This window comes from Rhinatrema bivittatum, chromosome 17 (assembly GCF_901001135.1).
Source record: "Rhinatrema bivittatum chromosome 17, aRhiBiv1.1, whole genome shotgun sequence".
NCBI classification, from domain to species: domain Eukaryota; kingdom Metazoa; phylum Chordata; class Amphibia; order Gymnophiona; family Rhinatrematidae; genus Rhinatrema; species Rhinatrema bivittatum.
Genome location: NC_042631.1, coordinates 63,054,809 through 63,077,985, shown reverse-complemented (window position 1 = coordinate 63,077,985; position 23,177 = coordinate 63,054,809). Strand labels below are relative to the sequence as shown.

General features: G+C 43.5%; 1 protein-coding gene across 6 annotated transcripts in view; it reads left to right on the top strand.

The window, feature by feature from the left end:
• Positions 1–23,177, top strand: part of PPP6R3 (protein phosphatase 6 regulatory subunit 3) — a 1,439,644-nt gene that overhangs the window by 820,341 nt on the left and 596,126 nt on the right. For all 6 annotated transcript variants that reach the window (XM_029582701.1, XM_029582702.1, XM_029582698.1 and 3 more), the window contains one exon: positions 19,027–19,113. In XM_029582701.1, the coding sequence (XP_029438561.1) occupies positions 19,027–19,113 (87 nt within the window). The remainder of the gene's footprint in view (positions 1–19,026; positions 19,114–23,177) is intronic.

The window sequence follows — 23,177 nt, the reverse complement described above, 5'->3', positions numbered from 1 at the left end:
TCCCTCCATACCTTCTCCAGATTCTACCGTCTGGATGCCCAGGCCAGGGAGGACACGGCATTCGCGAGGGCAATCCTGCACGGACCGCGGGCAGCCTCCCGCCCAGTCCAGGAGTAGCTTTTGTACATCCCACTTGTTTTGAGTCCATCTGCTGCACGCTAGGAAATGTAGAGATTACTTACCTGATAATCTCGTTTTCCTTAGTGTATGCAGATGGACTCAGCATCCCACCCAGCTGCCAATATTTATGGGATTTCACAGGTTCAAGGTAAGCCATGTTTTACTACATAGGGCATCCACCCTGCCGGGTGTCGACGCCTTCCGGTTGAGAATCCTGGCGGTCTCCAGCTACTATCAACCGGTCAGGGTAATCCTGTTTAATTAATCGATCGGTCAGTCCCCATAGAGCTATGACAGCTTTGCAAGGAAGATTACTGAGTTGCTTCACTTCCTGTGGGGGTATATGTACCCGTGCTGACGTCAGATCTGTCTCCAACTGCTAGCACGAGCACGCTATACCCACTTGTTTTGAGTCCATCTGCATACACTAAGGAAAACGAGATTATCAGGTAAGTAATCTCTACATTGTTGTTAAACACAGGCAGTTAAAGCTGGGGATGGATGTTGGTGGAGAATATGGCGGGTATTGGTTGATGTAGCAAGGGTACACCACACTCGGGATACAGGCATTCTACTTCCCCAGAGCATTTACATAGTGTGAGTACACCGGTTTGATTTAAACACTCAGACTCCACACCTCTTCAAGACCTATCAGAGAAGCTTACAAAGGATCTCTGCACTCCCCTCCAACCAAATCCACCCATCATTCAGCCGCTAGAGAACGGGCCTTCTCGACAGTGGGACCAGCCATCTGGAGTGCTATTTCCCCTGATCTCAGAAAGGAGCCCTGCCTGTTGATGTTCAGGAAAAAACTCAAGACCTGGCTATTTCAACAAGCCTTCCCCTAACTCAGGCCCGTCTCAGCTATGCCACAGTTCATGTACTAATGCCTTCTATTCAGTGCACTCCATTTCAGACATTGTAAATGATTTGTTATAGTTACCGAGTTACCTTCTGTTACTGGCTTCTTCTTCTCCCTAGTTCCATTACCCTTGTTTTATTGTAACTTTTGCCTTTCTCCTCTGTGTTAATGTTATAACCCCCTGTTCCTTGTAAATTAATATGATATGATCCGTATCATGAATGTCGGTATAAAAAAGCACCAAATAGGGGGGCGTAACCAAGATGGCCGACCAAGAGGTAGCAGCACCCGGACGCTCTGATCGTTTCTGATTTACCTTGGTTATTATTACCGCATTTCTTGAAAAATGCCCCACAAAAGAAAAGGTAAGGTGAGGGTATACCCATCCGAACCCTCCCTACCTTCTGACCAGAGGCTAATCCGGGAGTATGCGACATCAGTGGCGCAGGCGGCGGCTCCTGCGGGTGGAGGGGTTAGAGGAGAGCCCATTTCACCGGGAGAGATATCTTTAAGCCCGCCGAACCCGAAACATGTGCAACAAGCTTCCTCCCCAGAATCCCCTAAAGCTACTGGTGAACCCCGAGGAAACTCGGTCGGAGGAGACCAGTCGGTGGGAGCCGAAGGAGTTGGCTCTGGGGTAGCGACAACATCAACCCCTATAAAGCTGAATGGAGCAGTTGGAGAAGGTGGAAGAATGGCGGAGGCAATTGAGAGGATGGATTCGACTTCTAGAGCTAATGGGGTGAGTCAGAACGCTTATCGGATTGAAAAATTTGCAATTGTGACTTTAGACTCCCTATGGGAGCTTATGGCTGGAATGGACATTAAGATACAGGAGCAATCTCATAAGTTACAAGGGGTTTCTGCCAAATTGGATATTGTAGCCCACGATCATCAGCAAATATTACAGGAACAAGGATCCACTATTCAAAGGATTGAATCGGAGGTTAAAGATTTAAAAGAAGTTTCAGCAGCGTTCTCTAGGGAAAGGCTTGCTACATTACGTAAAATGGAGTTTCTTGAAAACTCTCTCAGACATTTGAACCTTCGTTTGTTAAATTTCCCGGTGATTAAGGATGAACAATGCCTAGTAACATTAAAGAAATACCTGGGAGAATTTTTAAAAATCCCCCAGGAGAAAATTCCTGTGATAAAAAAGATATTACATCTTTCTCAGAGGCAAAGTACACCTAGAATAAGTGTTTTGGATAACATGGACAATCTGACGCAGTATTTAGAGGCATCAGAGGTAGAGGTCGCCAGAAGAGAGACTCTTTTAGTGACTTTTATTTCAGAAGAAGATATAAATTTGATTATGCGTAATTATAAAAATATACGGGTACCCTTTTGTGGGGACTTGGTAAGGATATTCCCTGACCTTGCCAAGGTCACCCAGGCGAGGCGGAAAGCATTTCTTCAAATGAAACCCAATGTATTATCTTTGGGAGCGAGTTTCATTGTGAAATACCCGTGTAAATGTGTTATAGGCTGGCGTGGGTCTACTTACATTTTCTTTGATATACCACAGTTGAAAGAATTCCTGAGTTCTAAATGCCCAATGACAGTTGAAACATCTATGGAGGGTTAGTAATTAAGAATGTCTACTCTTGGTTGGCTATTGTTTGAATTAGACTCCTCTGTATTTCTGTACGCCCCCCGAAATATTATCCTCTATAATGTGATAGTGCATAACTAAGAGTTAAAATGTTACCTCTAATGGAAATGACAAAAATTTTGTTGCATTTTCTCGTATTTCATTGTAAAAGCACTTAAATTTCTGTATGACAAAGAAGCTTTTGTTATTATAATTTGAAAAATTCAATAAAGAATAAATTGGGAAAAAAAAAAAAAAAAGCACCAAATAAATAAATAAATAAATAAAATAAGATAGATATTGAGACTTTTCCCCTGATAGTGTAGGCCCATAGAGATGACTCTTGTCCCCAATCCTTATCTCTACAGACTGGGCCTGCATGATGATAGGACTTTCACAAAGAGTGTCAAATTTAATATATGGCCCTACTCCTCCAGAAAATAGGGCCAACATGCCAGTTGACAAAGCATGTACAATAGAAACTGACTACATGTTTGAGGGGATAGACAAAGCTTGACCAAAAGATGTTTGTTTGCTTCAGTAGCACCAGAACATAATATTTTAGTGAAATGAAGAGCCATGAAGCATGTCATAACAGTTCTAACTATCATGAGTTAATGGAAATAAACACACAACACCTGCTCATACTTTTGAACAAAGATGTTAATATGAATGCATCTTTGCAAGTTGCAAGATAAAGGATAAGATATATTAGAAGATATGCCAAAGTGGCAGACCATTTTTTGTCTTTGTATGAAACGCAACAACCAGTGTCATAAAGGGCACATGTACATAGGGATAGAGATCATTTTATGCTTATTCTAACAGGTGATCACAGTAAAGAGCATTCTCACAGGACAAGCAGGATGGTAGTCCTCACATATGGGTGACATCACAGGATGGAGCCCTGTACGGAAAACTTTTCTGTCAAAGTTTCTACAAAGCTTTGACTGACACTGGCACACTGAGTGCACTGAGCATGCTCAGCCTGCAATTATCCCTGTGAGCCACAGGTATCTCCTGCAGTCTTCTTTTTTCCACTCTGCAGTAAGCATAGCAGTTAGGAGCTCTGTGAGAAATTCTAATACTTTTTCCACACGGAAACACCTAAACTTTTACTTCAAAAACACTTTTCCCTGCACGGTTTATTCGATGCTCGGTAAGTACTATGCCCTTTTTTTTCGATCGGTTCCTGTCACATTCCTGGCCTGCCAACCGACTGCGGCCTTCCCTCTCCCTGTGTTTTCAGTTAGCCACACATAGCCTGCGAGTGTCCCTCTGTGACACTTTGCCTGGTTATTAGCGCTAGTGGGACAGGGACTTCCATGGTTTCCGTTGCCACCAGGGACCCTGTCGATTCAGGTCTTCGATTTCCTTGGTACCCTTGCGCAGTCGATGCCCCCATCGCTACTGTCAGTACCCCCTTCAGACCATCCTGGATTCATAGATGCCATCGGTACCCCTCCTCCCGCGGTATACTGATGCCATCAGTCCCTGCTTTTCATCCATGGCACTGAATTTTCCTTGGGTTTCATCGATGCCATCATTGCCCAGATGGATGCCATCGGCGTACACCTTGTCTCGTCGGAGCTATCCATGCCCAGGTCGATGCCACCGTCGCCCGGGGCACTTCCATCAATGCCAGGGTCATTTCTATCAATGCTATCCTTTATTTTATTGATGCCATCGATGCCCAGGACATTTCCATTGAAGGCCATCGATGCCTGGGTCCATTCCATTGATGCTCGGGTCGAGTCCATCGATGGCCATGGCCATGCCGTCTATACCCGTGGCTATGCCATCGATGCCGTCGGCGCCCACCTCCATACATTGATGCCCTCAACGCCCACGTCGTTTCCATCAGTGTCTTCGATGTTTCTATCGATGCAGTCATCGACTCCGTCGATGCCGTATCGTTTTTTCGATTATTCGATGCCATATCATTCCCATAGATACCTACGCCAATGCCATCAGTGCTTCCGTCACTGTCATCATTGCTCTGGCCGAGTCAGCGACGTTTTTTCATATATATTTTTGATGATACCCTCGAGGCCGCTGAGGCCGCCATCGACACCGTCAATACTGACATAGCACCACCACGTAATGCCCTCGCCTGAACACAGTGCTTCATGCTTTGGGTTCTTATTAAAGCCCCGTATTAGCCTACGACACTACATAGTGCCAGGAGCAGTGCAGACATGCTGACAGTCCGTCATTATTCGCCATCCAAGATAGCAAGGGCATCCATCTCGGCGCTGGAAAAAGACCGGGCTGAGCACCGTGGCATGCATCGTCACCGATACGGTGACCGTCCGCCACCAATGCCATCCATCACATTGGTGCTATCCTTCTCGATGCTGGACAATGATGGGCCGAGCAACATCACCACTGCCATTGACACTGTTCCGCACAGTATTGGCAGTCCTTGGTGCTCCAGAAATACCGGAACGAGTTCCGAAGAATTCTGCACTGGTGTCACGAGACATCGAGCCGCTGCGATTAGGGCCGGGTTCACGAGCTGTTAATTGGCTCCCCTGTTCCCGAGGCGTGCCCCACCGACATCGGTGGGGGATTGTGGCCGCACCAGCCACGCTCAGCCTGTCTCCTCTATACCTGTGCCACCATACCAGGCATCAGAGTTGAGATGGGCGTCTACTCCCTCGATGACGCCTGAAATCCACGGAGCCAGCAACCTTCACGGCTCGTCCTTCGGCGATCCATGTCGGATGGTAATTACCCGCTTCTGTGGCTTTCCCATTGAGATGTGTTCTCTAATTCGAGCCACATGGTTCGAAAAGTTCTGGGTCATGTACCTTTCAAGAACCATATTAGTGTCACATATCACTCTGCCAGCTATGTCAGCCACAGTACCAAGAGAACATCTCTATCATTTCTTTCGGATTGCATCAGGGCATCTTCCCTTCTTCAGCAATGAGGCTCTGTACTGCTTAATGCTCTGGTTTCTGGTTCCTGCTTCAGAACCAAAGTTCCAGGTGCATTCGCTGATCTGCTAAACATGAGATCCAGCAAATACTGCCTCAAGTGCAAGTCCACCTCGAAGCCTGATGACAGGTCTCGATGTCTCCTTGTACAGCACACAGAAATGCGGGTAAGACTTTACCGTTCATGCTCCCGTGGGAGGTTACATGATATCCAGATTACGTCAGCCCCTACAGTTGGACACCTCCTGGTCTCCCAACTGGCTGGATATCAGAGCGGCCACCCCACTTTGTACCAAAGTTCCCGGTACACTCCCCCAGACGCCTCAAAGCGCAGAATGGGGAGGGGGGGTTGAGGAGTTTTAATTACACTATTCTTTCTTTCAGTAGAAAGTAGTTACTCTCCGCCCATCCTGGACCTCAGAAATACCAACTTTCTTCAGAAGGCACAGGTAAAATTGTATCTCTCGTCACCATGCTTCCATATCGCAGTAAGTATATTACCTCTAATCTTTCTATGTGCTTCATGGTGAGTCAACAATATTACAATCCCAAGCTCTGCCGTTTGCTCCAGCTTCGGCAACTGGGGTATTCATTGAATCACTATCGGTGACTGCTGTTTCTCTGCGGAGTGCAACATCATTCACTCTTTTCATTGCATGGACAGCTGCATAACCACAGTCAAACCACGCAAGAAGCTCTAACGTCTTCACGACTCACTATACATTTACTAACTGGGATTACTGTCACTGCCATAAATCCCTTATACAACACTTATGGCACCACAGTCACAATGACATTACTGTCCAGCATACGCGCAGACATTCTAATAAATTCTTCATTGTCGGGCCATGGGGTTTTTTCACTATGCACTTTCCTTATAGATCCAAAACTGCTAGTGTTAGATTCAGTGAAATTCCATTATCAGTGGGTCTAAGCTGTTCATCCGCTTTTGTCCCTCATCCATATTGCAGATCTAGAACCAAAACCTAGTCTGATTCTGCTCATGCTCGCATTTACTCAGGGTTGTAAAGTTTGACCTAAAAGCTTCTCAACCCAATATGCATCTGCTCCACTCCAGACACAGTTTCACATGAACTTCCTGGAGCTTGTAGCCATGTGTTATACCCTTATGCCTTCCAATACTGCCTCTGCAACAAATCTTTGTGCGTACAGACAGACAGCATAGGGACAATGTGCTTTCCAACACACAAGCACGCACAACTTCTTAGCTGCTCTGCAAGGAAGCTGCGAAGCTCTACCCTTGGCCCTTGCTCACTCCATGTATCCTCGGGCCATTTATCTAAGAGATTTACTGAACGCACTAGCAGACCTTCTCCATGTAGGTTTCCATCCTCTCGAATGGTCTCGGACTACATGTGTAGCGGGAAAGATCTTCTAACGCTGAGGTCAACCGAACTTGCCCTCTGCGTCCGAATCGAACAATACGGTGCACAGATTCTACTCCCTACACATGTTTCCAATGCGTTCCCATAGACGCCTTTCTTCCATCAAGGACCTCTTAAATGTGTCTCTTCTGCTGCCTCTCATAGCCAGTACTCTTCTAATGTTGAACCGGGACGGGGTTCACTGTTCCTCAGACACACGTCCTGGCCAAGACCAGTTTGCTTCCCATACTTCTCAATCTACCACACCAGTAACCAATTCGCCTTCTCACAAGTCAGTCTCAAATCGTAGACTCGCTGATGTTCTCAGGTACTGGTAGTGTCACAAAACCTTCCACACATAAATCCTACCATTCAAAATGGCATGATTTACCACATTAAAGTTACGCTAAGGATGACACAAATATTAAGTTGGAACGGGTCCGATGTAATCCTTATAATAATAATAAAGAACCCTTTTTCCTGTTCTCTCAAATTATCAGACGCGCTTATTAGTGACCGTCATAATAGGCATCATTGTGTGGTGATGTATACCATTGTCACTCTGCCTTATATTTATTTATTTATTTATTTATTTTTACTTTTTATATACCGGCATTCGCGATGGGAGTCGCATCATGTCGGTTTACAATTAACAGGATGTGAACAAAAAGGATAAGAACTTAGAACAATAACATGTGATGTAAGAAGAAGTAGCAGTTACAATAAAACAGGGACATAATGCAACTTGGAATGGAAATAAAGCGATAGAAAAACATTAACAGTGAAATAGTAGAGTAACAAGGTAATAGACCTGTCCATTAAAAAAATAAAGATCATTTTGGAGTTGTCCAGTTATTGATTATCCTGAAGGGAGGTCTTTGTTGTTTGAGTTGAAGAAGGATTCAATTGGTATCTGGAAAGGCTTTCATAAATAATCATAGGTCAGTCCATAGATTGTTCACAGTGCTTTTTTTAAAGTATATTTTTATGCTTACTTCACCCTTGTTGTATTAAAATAATGGCAAACGTGTTTTAAACTTTAACTTTAACCAATTCTGAATTGGCAATATAATTTGCAAAACTTATCTGGATATCGCCATTAATCTTGGTGTAGCTCTTTCTTTTCTTCAACCACCAACCACGAACTTGGTGCCCCCAACTTTCCAGCAATGTGTGCATTCACCGCATTGCTGTTATATGCCCGACACTGTACAATGTTTCGGACTCTCATCAAGTCAACAGGCCTACCCACATGCTCCCCCCTCCCAATGAAGAAGACCCTACAACAGGATATCCATAAGATAACCCTTGCATCTGACTCTCACCCCCCTTTAGCAACTCTGCTACTCCCTTAACCCCTATGGCCACCCCCTTTTAGCTCATGACCCACCCCTCTCTCCTACTCCTTGTAGCTCACGACCCACCCCTCTCTCCTACTCCTTTGTATGCCTTCCCTCTGTATTTTCCCTCACCCTCCTTTTTTCTCCCACACCCTTTTATACCTCCGTTATGCTGTTTTTCTCCTCGACCCACCCTATTGAATCCCTGATTTACTCAGCTCTCCACCGCTGTTTTTACACTTTCTCATAGCAACGTTGTATAGTTTAATGTTCTTGTTTTGCTAGTATCTTAACCCCTGTATCATAATTGTTCTCTTTAAGATATAATTATTAATATAGTTGTGTAAGAAACCCATTTTATACACCCTGTTCTTATATTCATATATATCCTTTGTATTTGTTGCATATATCTATTAATTACACATATATCTCTTGTATATTTGTTTTCCACATCTTTCTACTGTTTGTTGTAAGGGCCATGCCCACAAGTTATTAGTTGTATGTAAACCGATACGATGTGCAAACGGCTATCGGTATATAAGAAACTCCAAATAAATAAATAAATAAATAAATAAAATAAGTCCTTCTTCAAGTGCGCAATTCATTTCACAGCATGGCGTATCGTGGCGTTTTTGACACTGTACAATGTTTCGGACTCTCATCAAGACCTTCTTCAAGGACGCAATCTGCATCGCAAAAAACCATAAATAATTACTTTTCAAAACAGTACTTTAAATGTGAACGTATACAGCACTCTACTCACTCATTTCACAGCATGGCGTATTGCGCCGTTTTTGTTAACCTTCTTTTCCGGTTGTCTAACCCCGCTCTGATTTTTGCAAATTATATTGCCAATTCAGAATTTCTACTAATTGGTTAAAGTTAAAGTTTAAAACACGTTTGCCGTTATTTTAATACAACACGGGTGAAGTAAGCATAAAAATATACTTTAAAAAAAGCACTGTGAACAATCTATGGACTGACCTATGATTAAATATAAGGCAGAGTACAATGGTATACATCACCACACAATGATGCCTTTTATGATGGTCACTAATAAGTGCGTCTGATAATTTGAGAGAACAGGAAAAAGGGTTCTTTATTATTATTATTATTATTATGATTTACCACATGACACATACAAAAGGGTATTCCCCTTTTTCTTTTTCTACACCACTCTTTTCTCTTGCTTAGAAACATAGAAACATAGAAATGACGGCAGAAGAAGACCAAATGGCCCATCTAGTGTGCCCAGCAAGCTTCACACATATTTTCTCTCATACTTATCTGTTTCTCTTAGCTCTTGGTTCTATTTCCCTTCCACCCCCACCTTTAATGTAGAGAGCAGTGATGGAGCTGCATCCAAGTGAAATATCTAGCTTGATTCGTTAGGGGTAGTAGCCGCCGCAATAAGCAAGCTGCACCCATGCTTATTTGTTTTACCCAGACTATGTTATTAGCCCTTATTGGTTGTTTTTCTTCTCCCCTGCCGTTGAAGCAGGGAGCTATGCTGGATATGCGTGACGTATAAGTCTTCTCCCATGCCGTTGAAGCAGAGAGCCATGCTGGATGTGCATCGAAAGTGAAGTATCAGGCACATTTGGTTTGGGGTAGTAACCGCTGTAACAAGCCAGCTACTCCCCGCTTTGTGAGTGCGAACCCTCTTTTCTTCTCCCCTGCTGTTGAAGCAGAGAGCTCTGCTGGATGTGTGAAGTATCAGTTTTTCTTCTCTCCCCTGCCGTTGAATCAGAGAACTTTGCTGTATATGCATTGAAAGTGAAGTATCAGGCTTATTTGATTTGGGGTAGTAACCGCCGTAACAAGCCAGCTACTCCCCTCTTTGTGAGTGTGAATCCTTTTTTCCACATTTCCTCTTGCTGTTGAAGCTTAGAGCGATGTTGGAGTCACAGTAAGCCTGTGTATGTTTATTTAATAAGGGTATTGACTCCAGGCAGTAGCCATCATTCTGGCGAGTCACCCACTCTTCATTGGCAGCCTCTTGACTTTATGGATCCACAGTGTTTATCCCACGCCCCTTTGAAGTCCTTCACAGTTCTGGTCTTCACCACAATCCTCCGGAAGGGCATTCCAGGCATCCACCACCCTCTCCGTGAAGAAATACTTCCTGACATTGGTTCTGAATCTTCCTCCCTGGAGCTTCAAATCGTGACCCCTGGTTCTGCTGATTTTTTTCCTTCGGAAAAGGTTTGTCGTTGTCTTTTGATCATTAACACCTTTCAAGTATCTGAAAGTCTGTATCATATCACCTCTGCTCCTCCTTTCCTCCAGGGTGTACATATTTAGATTCTTCAATCTCTCCTCGTACGTCATCCGATGAAGATCCTCCACCTTCCTGGTCGCCCTTCTCTGTACCGCCTCCATCTTGTCTTTGTCTTTTTGAAGGTACGGTCTCCAGAACTGAACACAGTACTCCAGGTGAGGCCTCACCAAGGACCTGTACAAGGGAATAATCACTTCCCTTTTCTTACTCGATATTCCTCTCTCTATGCAGCCCAGCATTCTTCTGGCTTTAGCAAACGCCTTGTCGCATTGTTTCGCCGACTTCAGATCATTAGACACCATCACCCCAAGGTCCCTCTCCTGCTCCGTGCACATCAGCATTTCCCCCCCCATTGAATACAGTTCATTCGGATTTCCACTCCCCATATGCATGACTTTGCACTTCTTGGCATTGAATCTCAGCTGCCATATCTTCGACCACTCTTCCAGTTTCCTTAGATCCCGTCTCATTCTCTCCACTCCTTCTGGCGTGTCCACTCTGTTGCAGATCTTAGTGTCATCCGCAAAAAGACAAACCTTACCTTCTATCCCGTCCGCAATGTCGCTCATGAAGATATTGAACAGGACCGGTCCCAACACCGATCCTTGTGGTACACCACTTAAAACCGCTCTCTCTTCAGAGAAGGTTCCATTTACCATCACACATTGTCTTCTGTCCGTCAACCAATTGCATCCAGGTCACCACCTCGGCACTCACTCCCAAGCTTCTCGTTTTATTCATCAGTCTCCTGTGCGGAACCGTATCAAAAGCTTTGCTGAAATCCAAGTATATGATATCGAGTGCTCTTCCTCTATCCAATTCCTTGGTTACCCAGTCAAAAAAGTCAATCAGATTTGTCTGACAGGATCTTCCTCTGGTGAATCCATGCTGCCTCTGGTCCATCAATTCTCCGGACTGTAGATAGTTCACTATTCTCTCTTTCAACAGTGACTCCATTACTTTTCCCACCACTGAAGTGAGGCTAACTGGTCTGTAGTTACCAGCCTCCTCTCTGTTCCCACTCTTGTGAAGAGGGACCACCACCGCTCTTCTCCAATCACTCGGCACCACTCCCGTTTCTAGGGATCTATTGAACAGGTCGCACAGCGGTCCCGCCAGCACATCTCTGAGCTCCCTCAGTATCCTTGGATGAATCCCATCAGGCCCCATGGCTTTGTCCACTTTCAGATTCTTTAACTCTTCCCATACATTATCTACTGTAAATGGATTTTCCTCTGTTCCGCTTCCCTCCAGTTTCTTGTTGTGTAGAGATGGTCCTTCTCCAGGGTCTTCTTTAGTGAACACAGAGCTTAAGTATTCGTTTAATATTTCTGCCATTTCTTCGTCTCCCTCCACACATTGATCATTTCCACCTTTCAATTTCACTATACCACTTTGGACTTTTCTCTTTTCGCTGATGTATCTGAAAAATGTTTTGTCACCATATTTTATCTCCTTGGCAATCCTCTCTTCTGCTTGACTTTTTGCCAACTTGATTAATTTCTTAGTCTCCCTCAGTTGAATCAGATATTCTTCTTTGTGCTCCTCCCTTTGGGATCTTTTGTATTTCTTGTATGCAGTTCTTTTAGCTTTAATTTGTCAGCCACCTCCTTTGAGAACCAGATAGGTTTCATTTTTCTTTTGCTTTTCTTTACATTTCTAACATATAGAGCAGTTGCCTTGGCGATTGCTCCTTTTAGATTGGTCCACTGTTGATCCACATCTCTCTCATTTTCCCATCCATTTAGTTCTTCCTCTAGGTACTTCCCCATTTCCTCAAAGTCTGTGTTTTTGAACTGTAAAACTCGGGTCTTTGTGGTTCTTTTCGCTATTCTTTTAGTGATATTAAACCATACCGTTTGATGATCACTGGTGCTGAGGTGGGCGCCCACCTTGACATCAGAGACGATTTCTCCATTATTGAGCACTAAGTCGAGAATAGTTCCTTCTCTCGTGGGTTCCAATACCATTTGTTTGAACAAAGATACTTGCATGGCATCCAGTATTGCTCTACTGTTTTTAGATTCTGCAGATGGGATTTTCCAGTCTACATCTGGCATATTAAAGTCACCAATGATCACCACTTCCCCTTTCTTACCTATCTTATGGATGTCTTCAACCAGATCTCTGTCCAGCTCTTCCTTTGGTTTGGAGGCCTGTAAACCACTCCAATATAAATGGATGCTCCATCATCTGTTTTTAGGTCGACCCATAGTGCTTCTTCCTTGCCCCAACTACCTTGCAGCTCAGATGCTTGGATATTATTTCTGACATAAAGAGCCACACCTCCCCCTTTTCTATCCACTCTGTCCTTCCTTAACAAGTTATAGCCTGGTATTGCCATATCCCAATCATGAGATTCTGTGAACCATGTCTCTGTGATAGCAACGATGTCCAATTCTGCCTCTGTCATTAGGGCCTGCAGATCTGGGATTTTATTTCCCAAACTATGAGCATTTGTAGTCATAGCTTTCCAGGTACTCTCTTTACGGTTATTGCTTTTCCTGTACTCCTTATGAGACTTTAGTTGAGATTTGTTATTCACTTTACTCGTTCCTTTTGCAGTTGTGCCATTGATGACAGAGTTATCCATCTCAATGTTTTTCTCTAGAATTTCTTCAGTTAATATAGGGAGGGCTTTATGTTCTTGTTGCATATGATACTGTGTGTGTCTCCTTGTTACAGGTCTAATTCTACCAGAGCCCACTGTGATCCTGTTTTTTAATGATTTACTTGATGAACTGATTGAGTGGGAGGGTGTACTTGTTGGCTTCCCATCTGTCAAGAATGGGTGACTGTGGGACACATGTGTTATCCTACCTGAGTCTACTGTATTTCTTTTTCTTGACTCCTGTTTATTCTTTGGTGTTGGGGAATTATTTTCTGAGTAATGCAATGTGGGTGTAATCCTTTTAATTGAAGCTAATTGAGCTTTAACCTCAGTCAGCTCCGTTTTCAAAGAAGAGAGCTGTGCACAGATCGGGCAAGCTCCAAGTCTCCAGATGCTTTCCCTCAAAATAAAGGCTCTACAACAGTTGCATTGGATAGTTCTCATATTGGTTAAGTTTGGGATTGGTATGTCCTTAGCTGTTAACTTACTAATTGATCTTGTTGCTAATGCTAATTTAGACAGTCTATATTAGTAATCTAATCCCAGGGGTGGGTGGGTAGAGGGGTACGGTGGGAGGGAACCAAACAGTTGAACCTGGGACAAGCAGGACACTTTCTGGAACTTTATTAGTCCTTTAGCTATTAAAGGACCCCCTCAGCACTTCTGTGCCAATATTAACCAGATTATTAAAGAACAGCTATACAATAATAGAAAAGCAGGTATACTGGATCTTAAAAATAACAGTTTGCAAGCAACAATTACAGTTATTGTATAATAACAGACCTAGAGAAAGGTATAAAACACAGAAGTTCTACTGCTCAGAAAGCCCAGATTTTAGTGCAGCACAAAGCAATTATTTAGAAGAATAGTGAAAGAAAACAAGCAGGGGTTTTTTTTGGTTTTTTTCTTTTTTCCCACAGAAGAGCACCACAGAAAAGTAAGTCTTTTATCCCCCAGAGAGCACCACAGAAATGTAAGAGTCTTATCTGCACAGGAACAGAAGAAGGAACCTTTCTGGGACTGCCTCAAGTAGTCTGCAATGCCCAGCCTGGTCACTATTTACCTTCTCTGCCACACCCAAACTGGCCTTAACTGGACACCTTAGGAAACTTCTAGTTCTTACCTATTAAAGGACCCCCTCGGATTCTGCTCCCCAGACATCCTCCACATAGGTACACCTCCGTTCCAATTGGTGTATCGTTTGGGAGTGGGGATACCCAATTAACGGTAAACCCCTTCTGAGTCAGCTTACCATGGACTATCCACTGATCAAGCCGCCTCTATTTTCAATAGTCATGGAATAGAACCTATATCTTATCCTTATAAGTCTCATACGTTCTCCGTTCGAGCCTTTCCATTCCTCTCATTTCACAGTTTGACATGGGAAATTCTTTCCCTCATAAATGTCATTGCTGCCAACAGGGTCAGTGAGTTACACACCTTGTTACATACTCATCCGACCTTGCGTTCCTCCGTGACCGAGTGGTTTTACGTATTCAACTTCATATCTTTCTTAAGGTAGACGTTGCATCTCACCTTACTCAGAATATACTCTGCCCATTTTTCCCAACACCTCTCTCTCACCAAAGCGAGAGGGTTTTTTCCACTTCTTGGACAGTAATAGTGCACTTGCATTCTATCTAGATCGCACTACACACCATAGGAATTCCACCTAATTCTTTCCATCTGTGGCAAGAGCCAAGCTGAGAGTTCCAGTGGGCAAACAGACCTATTCCTCCTAATTGACAGTCTGTATCTTTTTCCTACCAACAAGCAAGCATTTCACTATAACACTGTGTGTAACCACACTCTGTTGCGTCTGTCCCAGCCTTAATAGCCTCCCCTCGGCCGCTGCTGCTTGTACATATTTATCGGGCTGCAACCTGGAGCGCTCTCCATACCTTCGCAGCCCATTATTGCTTAGATACGACTAGCTGACATGCTCCATGTTTGGCCAGTCCGTCTACTCTTATTCTTTTCGGTTTAACTACCCAACATCCTTCCACCAACCCGTTAAGGGTTTCAGGATGCCCTACGTTCCAAATTCCATCCCCATCATTGCGCCTTTCGCTCGTCTTGGGTGCATTTGGTGCACTCTCGGGCATCCTCAGCTCGGTACTCACCCATAAGTGAGGACTACCATCCTGCTTGTCCTGTGAGAAAGCAAGTGTTGCTTACCTGTAACAGGTGTTCTCACAGGACAGCAGAATGTTAGTCCTCATGAAACCCACCCGCCACCCTGCGGAGTTGGGACTATATACGTATTTACTTTTATTTTAGTTTTGCTTGCGCTTTTAGCTATAAGATGAGACTGAGGGAGACACTTGTGGTTCAAAGGGATAATTGCAGGCTGAGCATGCTCAGTGCACTCAGTGTGCCAGTGTCAGTCAAAACTTTGTAGAAACTTTGACAGAAAAGTTTTCTGTACAGGGCTCCATCCTGTGATGTCACCCATATGCGAGGACTAACATCCTGCTGTCCTGTGAGAACACCTGTTACAGGTAAGCAACACTTGCTTAGTGTATATAACAGGCAATCCAACAGAAACATTTCCCCTGAAAAGGAACAGCAAATGCAAGTTAAAAGCTCTTCAATATAAGGTCTAAGACAGTCCATGCTGAGAAAGTACATTGAAACAGGATCTAGTAGCAAAGTCTTTCAGGGCTGAAGACTGTTCATGATGAGAGAATCCCTTATTAGGATTGTGGACCCTTGTGTTGGGGTGAGGTTGGTGCAACCTACAGGAATGCCCTGTAGGTCCTCACTGGCAAAACAGATAGTGCAGAGATTGAGCTGGAGCTTCACCTGTACCAGCCCTTTTCCTCTTGGGTTGAGCCTTTGGGTTCCGGGGGCCAGCAGGTCTTAGGTGGCCTTCTCTGAGAAGCAGACAGAAGGCCTGAAGTTGAAGGCAGGCGGCAGGCAGGGATGTCGAGAGTCCAGGCTAAGGTAACTTATCAAAAATCCATCCAAGGGTAGTAATGTGAAAGCTGAAGAGGATGAAGGGCAGGTTGAGAAGATGAATGCAGGCCAGGCAAGGCTGAGGAGACAAAGGCAGACTGGAGAAGGCTGAAGTGTATTTGGATTTTCAGAAGGCGTTTGACAAAGTCTTTCATGAGAGGCTTCTAAGAAAACTAAAAAGTCATGGGATAGGAGGCAATGTCCTTTCGTGGATTACAAACTGGTTAAAAGATAGGAAACAGAGAGTAGGATTAAATGGACAATTTTCTCAGTGGAAAATGGTAAAGAGGGGAGTGCCTTAGGGATCTGTACTTGGACCGGTGCTTTTCAATATATATATATAAATGACCTGGAAAGGAATATGATGAGTGAGGTTATCAAATTTGTGGATGTTACAAAATTATTCATAGTTAAATCAAAAGTGGATTGTGATACATTACAGGGAGGACCTTGCAAGACTGGAAGATTGGGCATCCAAATGGCAGATGAAATTTAATGTGGACAAGTGCAAGGTGTTGCATATAGGGAAAAAAAACATGCTGTCGTTACACGATATTAGGTTCCATATTAGGAGCTACCACCCAGGAAAAAGATCTAGGCATCATAGTGGATAATACTTTGAAATCGTCGGCTCAGTGTGCTGCAGCAGTCAAAAAAGCAAACAGAATGTTAAGAATTATTAGGAAGGGAATGGTTAAAATAACAGAAAATGTCATAATGCCTCTGTATCTCTCCATGGTGAAGACCGCACCTTGAATACTGTGTACAATTCTGGTCGCCGCATCTCAAAAAAGATATAGTTGCAGTAGAGATAGCTTTTTTAACTGCTGCAGCACACTGAACAGACAATTTCAAAGTATTATCCACTATGATGCCTAGATCTTTTTCCTGGATGGTAGCTCCTAATATGGAACCTAACATCGTGAAACTACAGCAAGGGTTATTTCTCCCTATATGCAACACCTTGCACTTGTCCACATTAAATTTCATCTGCCATTTGGTTTCCCAATCTTCCAGTCTTGCAAGATCCTCCTGTAATGTATCACAATCTGCTTGTGATTTAACTACTCTGAATAATTTTGTATCTTCCGCAAATTTGATAACCTCACTCATCGTATTCCTTTCCAGATCATTTATATATATATATATATATATATATATATATATGTAGATCTAGTACAAAAACCCAAGGGAAAGATATAGTATTGGAGATGAAATTGTCTGCTGCAGCAGTTAAAAAAGCTATCTCTATCGCAACTATATCTTTTTTGAGATGCGGCGACCAGAATTGAAAAGCACCGGTCCAAGTACAGATCCCTGAGGCCCTCCACTGTTTACCCTTTTCCACTAAGAAAATTGACCATTTAATCCTACTCTCTGTTTCCTGTCTTTTAACCAGTTTGTAATCCACGAAAGGAATTCGCCTCCTATCCCAAGACTTTTTAGTTTTCTTAGAAGCCTCTCATGAAGGACTTTGTCAAACGCCTTCTGAAAATCCAAATACACTACATCTACTGGTTGACCTTTATCCTCATGTTTATTAACCCCTTCAAAAAAATGAAGATTTGTTAGGCAAGACTTCCCTTGGGTAAATCCATGTTGATTGTGTTCTATTAAACCATGTCTTTCTATATGTTCTACGATTTTGATCTTGAGAATAGTTTCCACTATTTTTTCCAGCACTGAAGTCAGGCTCACTGATCTGTCCCTGGAGCCTTTTTTAAATATTGGGGTTACATTGGCCACCCTCCAGATTATAGTATGGGATGGACAGCCACAAAATTGTATAAATCATGAGGGATCTAGCAAAATTCGAGGAATGGTCTACGGTCTGGGAGCTAAGAATTAATTCTAAAAAGTGCAGCGTAATGCATTTAGGGTACAAAAACCCAAGGGAAAGATATAGTATTGGAGATGAAATTCTAAGCACAAAGGAAGAGCAGGATCTGGGGGTGAAAGTATCTGATGATCTTAAGATGGCCAAACTGATGGATAAAGTAATGGCAAAAGCCAGAAAGATGCTTGCTACATATGGAGAAGAATGATCAGCTGAAAAAGGGAGGTGATATTGCCCTGTAGAAGTCCCTGGTGAGACCTCATTTGGAATACTGTGTGCAATTCTGGAGACTGTAGTTTCAAAAGGATATAAACAGGATGGAGTCAGTCCAGATGATGGCTACTAAAAGGATCAGTGGTCTTCATTCTAAAGCATATGGGTATAGAATTAAAGATCTAAACATGCACACCCTGGAGGAAAGGCGAGATAGGGGAGATACAATAGAGACATTCAAATATCTCTTAAGGTTTCCATTCACAGAAGGTGAGCTTCTTTCAGTGGAAAGGAGACTCTAGAATGAGGCGTTATGCGATGAGATTGAAAGGGGCTAGACTTGAAGTAATGTTAGGAAATTTTTCTTTAGAGAGTGGTGGATGTGTGGAACATCCTCCCAGTAGAGGTGGTGGAGACAAAAACAGTATCTTAATGCAAGAAAGCATGAGATAAATACAGGAGATCTCTGAGGAAGTGATGGGAATTATAATGCTAAATTGATAGTATGGATGGGCAGACTAGATGGGCCATAGTCTTTTTCTGCCGTCATGTTTCTATATTTCTATAATTTGCATAACCGTGCTCATTTTTTTTTTTTTGTGCATGCCATATCATTCGTGTTGCACAATATTTATCGTGGTGAGGTAAATATACCCCTTAGATTGTAAGCTCTCTGGGGATACCCTACAGCACTTTTGAAGTACCCGAAAAAGCAGAATATATTTCAAATAATTAAATATCTGTTGCTGTTTCCTGCACTGAGTTCTAGAATTGGCCATGGCCTCAAATATTCAAGATTAACTTTATTCATATATTTTCAAACAAAAATTGAAAGTATAAAACTGATTTTCTATATTAAATTTCTTTTTTTTTTTTTTTTTAGGTTTCTACTCACCATATTCATTCATCCAGTGATGATGAGATTGACTTTAAAAACCCTGATTTCTCCCAGGATTCTTCTTTGCAACAAGTGAGTCAACATTTCTTCTGACTTAACACCAGTTTATGATGGCTGTTTTTTTTTTTTTTTTTTATTTATAATCTTTTGACAAATATACAAATAAACATTTGTATTGGAAATAGAGATATAGTATACAAATAATCTGAGGCTAACCAGCCTTATAAATCATACAAGTCAAAATATCTCTATCCAAATCTCTTGTTACAAAGGAAAAACGGGAGAGAACAGAAACTCTAACGAGGAGTATATAACATAAGCATTTTCAAATTTAGGAGCCCTGACCACCAACATATTCATATATACCCGTTATTCCTCATCAGGAAGTCTCCTACCAGAAATAAAAGCCCTCAACTGTTCCGGTAAAAAGAAAACATAGGTATTTCTGGCCAGTTGAATGATACATTTACAGGGATAGCGTAACTTGAAGCTGCCCCCTAATGCTATGGTCTCAGCTCTCAAAGATAAGAATTCTTTTCTACGCAATTGCGTAGACTTAGGTAGGTCTGGATACATTCGAATTAGGGCCCCATGAAAGAGAGCGTTAATATTTTTGAAATAACTCTTCATTATCAATGAGACCGCCACTTCATCAAAAAAAGAGACAAAAAGCACCGCACGATCCATTATTTCATCATTTGAATTTTCCAAATAATCTGTCAGGTTTTGAAAATCTGACTGTGGAGGTAATGTTAACGGTGTGCTGCTTCTCTTAGGCAAAAAGAAGAGTTTTTTAACAGGTGGTATCTCTTTGCATGGGATTTTTAATACCTCCATTGCATATATGATGGCTGTTTTTTAGCACAAAAATATGTTGGTGAATGGATGCAAATGAGGATTAAGCAAAAAATAACTATCCCCAAAAATATAGGGCTTAATTTTCAAAAGGTTTAGGCTCCTTACTTTTGGAGTTAGACTCCTAAATTGTCCCTTTTGAAAATGTACTAGGACTGAGTGTCTAAATTGAGTCCCAGTTTTATTAGTTACAGCTAAAGTAACATAGGTTACCCCTTTTCAACATTACTAACCTCAAGCCTGTAGGAATCTGCAATGTATATCCCATGCCCTTTTAAATGTATTTACTTTTGTCATCCTTACCACCTCTTTCGGAAGGGTAATTGCCAGGTTCTTGTGGCCTGCTTTGGCCTCTTTTGGAAACAAATTGCTGGGCTTGATGGACCCTTGGTCTGTCCCAGCATGGCAATTTCTTATGTTCTTATATTAGGACTTCTCGGCCTGACCTGGCTTCTAACCTATGTCAGCGCTGCTCAGACGCTCAAGGAGAGCTGTCTTCCTCAAATTTTGCTAAGCTTGGCTCTTCCCATTCTGATGATGGGTTGGTGATGGTCATGGCCTTGACTGGGGGGATGCCAGATCTTGGTTCTCACTTGACTGGCTCTTCCACTGGCGATGGCAGTTCTGTGGGACCAGCTCCAGTTCCTTCTGGGCTTGGTCTGGACCCAGCTGCTTTTACTTGAGTGGAATATTTTCAAGGTTGACAAGCCTTTATTCAGGTGCAGTTTTCTGCGTCCCCCATTTCTGTCTGGTCAGACCCTTAGCCGATGGCTGCTCCCTCTTCCAGTCCCTTGCAAGGGCTTGCCTTAGCTCCCTGCAGGTGTTCCCAACAGGAAATCCAGATGGCACTGATGATGAGGTTAATCCTGATTTCCTGGAAGATGGGGAAATTTCTCCAGGGCTGGAACCATATCAAACCATGTTGCGGTTCTTTCATAGAGATGAACTGCCAGCTCTGATTTCCCAGACCTTGAAACAGCTAGGTGTCCTTGGTTTGGATGCTATGTCAGAGCCAAGGAAGAATCCCATTTTGGTTTCGTTAAGTAAAGCCTTTTGGTTTTTTACCTGTGATGGATGCCATCCAGGACTTGATTGATCTGGAATGGGATGCCCCAGAGGCAAATTTTAAAGGGGGTCGGACATTGGAAGGCCTGTACCTTCCGAATCTGGCTGTGAAGAGAGCATTTGCGTTTTCCCAGAGTAGATGCTCTGCTATGTGCTGTGTCTAAGAGGACAACTATCCCCATAGAGGGAGGATGGCCTTGAAGGATGTACATGATAGAAGGTTTGAGGCTATGCTTAAGCAAGCCTTTGAGGCAGTAGTGATGAATTTACAGATTGCCTCCTGTTGCACCCTAGTGGCGAGATATTGTCTGCTTCTCTCTCAGGAGGTTGATGAGTCTGGAGGGAATTTAGAGTGGTTATGGAGCCTGCTGCTGCCTTTTTAACAGATGCAGGCTGTGATTTGGTCCAGACCTCGGCCAGAGGAGTGACTTCGGTGATACCGGCTAGGTGTCAACTCTGGTTTCGAAATTGGTTTCTGACTCAGCTTCCAAAGCCAATCTTACCAAGATGCCCTTTAAAGGTTCGCTCTTGTTTGGGAGCGAGTTGGAGAAACTGGCCAGTAAGTGGGTCGAGTCTCCAGTGCCTCGGTTTCCAGAGGATAAGAAGCAGTTACAGCACCCCTTTGATATGAGGGGTCATTTCCGAGGTTCCAGATGTTTTCGACCCTACAGAGGGATAACATTCACTGGACTGTGCTTTTCGGTAGGTCTCAGTCCTGTTGTCCCAGCAGCCCAAGAGAGGAGCAGGCTTGGGTGGTAGACTTTCCCGAGTTTCCCAATGAAGGTTTTCCAACCCACCTTCCAGAACAGGAAATAGGGGGACATCTCTCTCTCTCTCTCTCTCTCTCTTTTATCGGAGGTCGGTTGAGATCATGTCTGACCAGTGGGTACTGGATGTGATATGCAAAGGGTATGCACTGGAATTTCGCAGTATTCGTCAGGATGTGTTCATGGTGTCCCCTTGCCATTACTCGCAGAAAAATCAGGCAGTAGAGTTCACACATCAAAGACTTCTCAGTCTCAAGAAAATATGAGGTGATATTCCATTTATTTTGTTGTGCTCCTTTCGTCCCATCTTGGATTTCAAGAGGGTCAACCGTCACTTGAAGATGACTCATTTTCGAAGGGAAACCTTATGCTCTGTAATAATTGTGGTGCAGTCGGGGGAATTTCTGACTTCCTTGGATCTGTCAGAGGCTTACCTTTATATTCCCATCCGAGTGGAAGACCAACATCTTCTATACTTTGCAGTGTTGGGGCGCCATTATCAGTTTCGGGCACTGCCTTTTGGTCTAGTCACCACTCCCAGAACATTTTCCAAGATTATGGTGTTGGTAGTGACGGCCTTGTGAAAAAAAGGAATCCTGGTGCACCCGTATTTGGATGACTGGCTGATTCGAGCCAGTCTCAGGAAGAGAGCCGCCTGGTGACACCCAAGGTGATCTCATTATTGCAGGAGCTCGGTTGGGTGATAAACCTGACCAAGAGCAATCTTCAACCTTCCCTGTCATTGGAGAATCTGAAGATCCGGTTCGACACTCAACAGGACAGTGTTTTCCTACCGGAAGACCGGATCCAGAGATTGATGTCTCAAGTGCATCAGTTGATGAACACCATATGCCTGACGATGTGGTGCTACCTACAGGTACTCGGCGTGATGGCAGCTACCCATGTGCAAGGGTGCATATGCATCCTCTTCACCACTCTCTGCTATCTTGTTGGAACCCACAGTCTCAGGATTATGCAATTCGACTCCATTTGCCGATGGAAATCTGCTCCTGCCTCCAGTGGTGGCTGCAAGAGGATCATCTGAGAAAGGGAGTTCCCTTGTCCTCTCCAGCCTGGTTGGTACTCACAACAGATGTGAGTCTTCACGGTCTGGAGTTAACGGCCCAGGGATGCTGGAATACCATAGAGTCCCGCTGGAACATCAGTCACCTGGAGGCCCAGGTGGTATTTCTTGCATACTTGCTGTTCAGCCACAGGCTGCGGAATTAAGCGGTTCGCATGATGTCGGACAATGCAACGATGGTGGCCTATATCAATCACCAGGGAAGAACCAAGAGCCAGCAAGTGTCGCAAAAAATAGACAGGCTGATGGAATGGGCAGAAGGTTGTCTGCAGATGATCTGAGCCTCTCAAATTGCAGGAAAAGACAACGTAAGAGTGGACTTTCTCAGCAGGGAGAGTCTGTACTCAGGAGAGTGGGTTTTTATC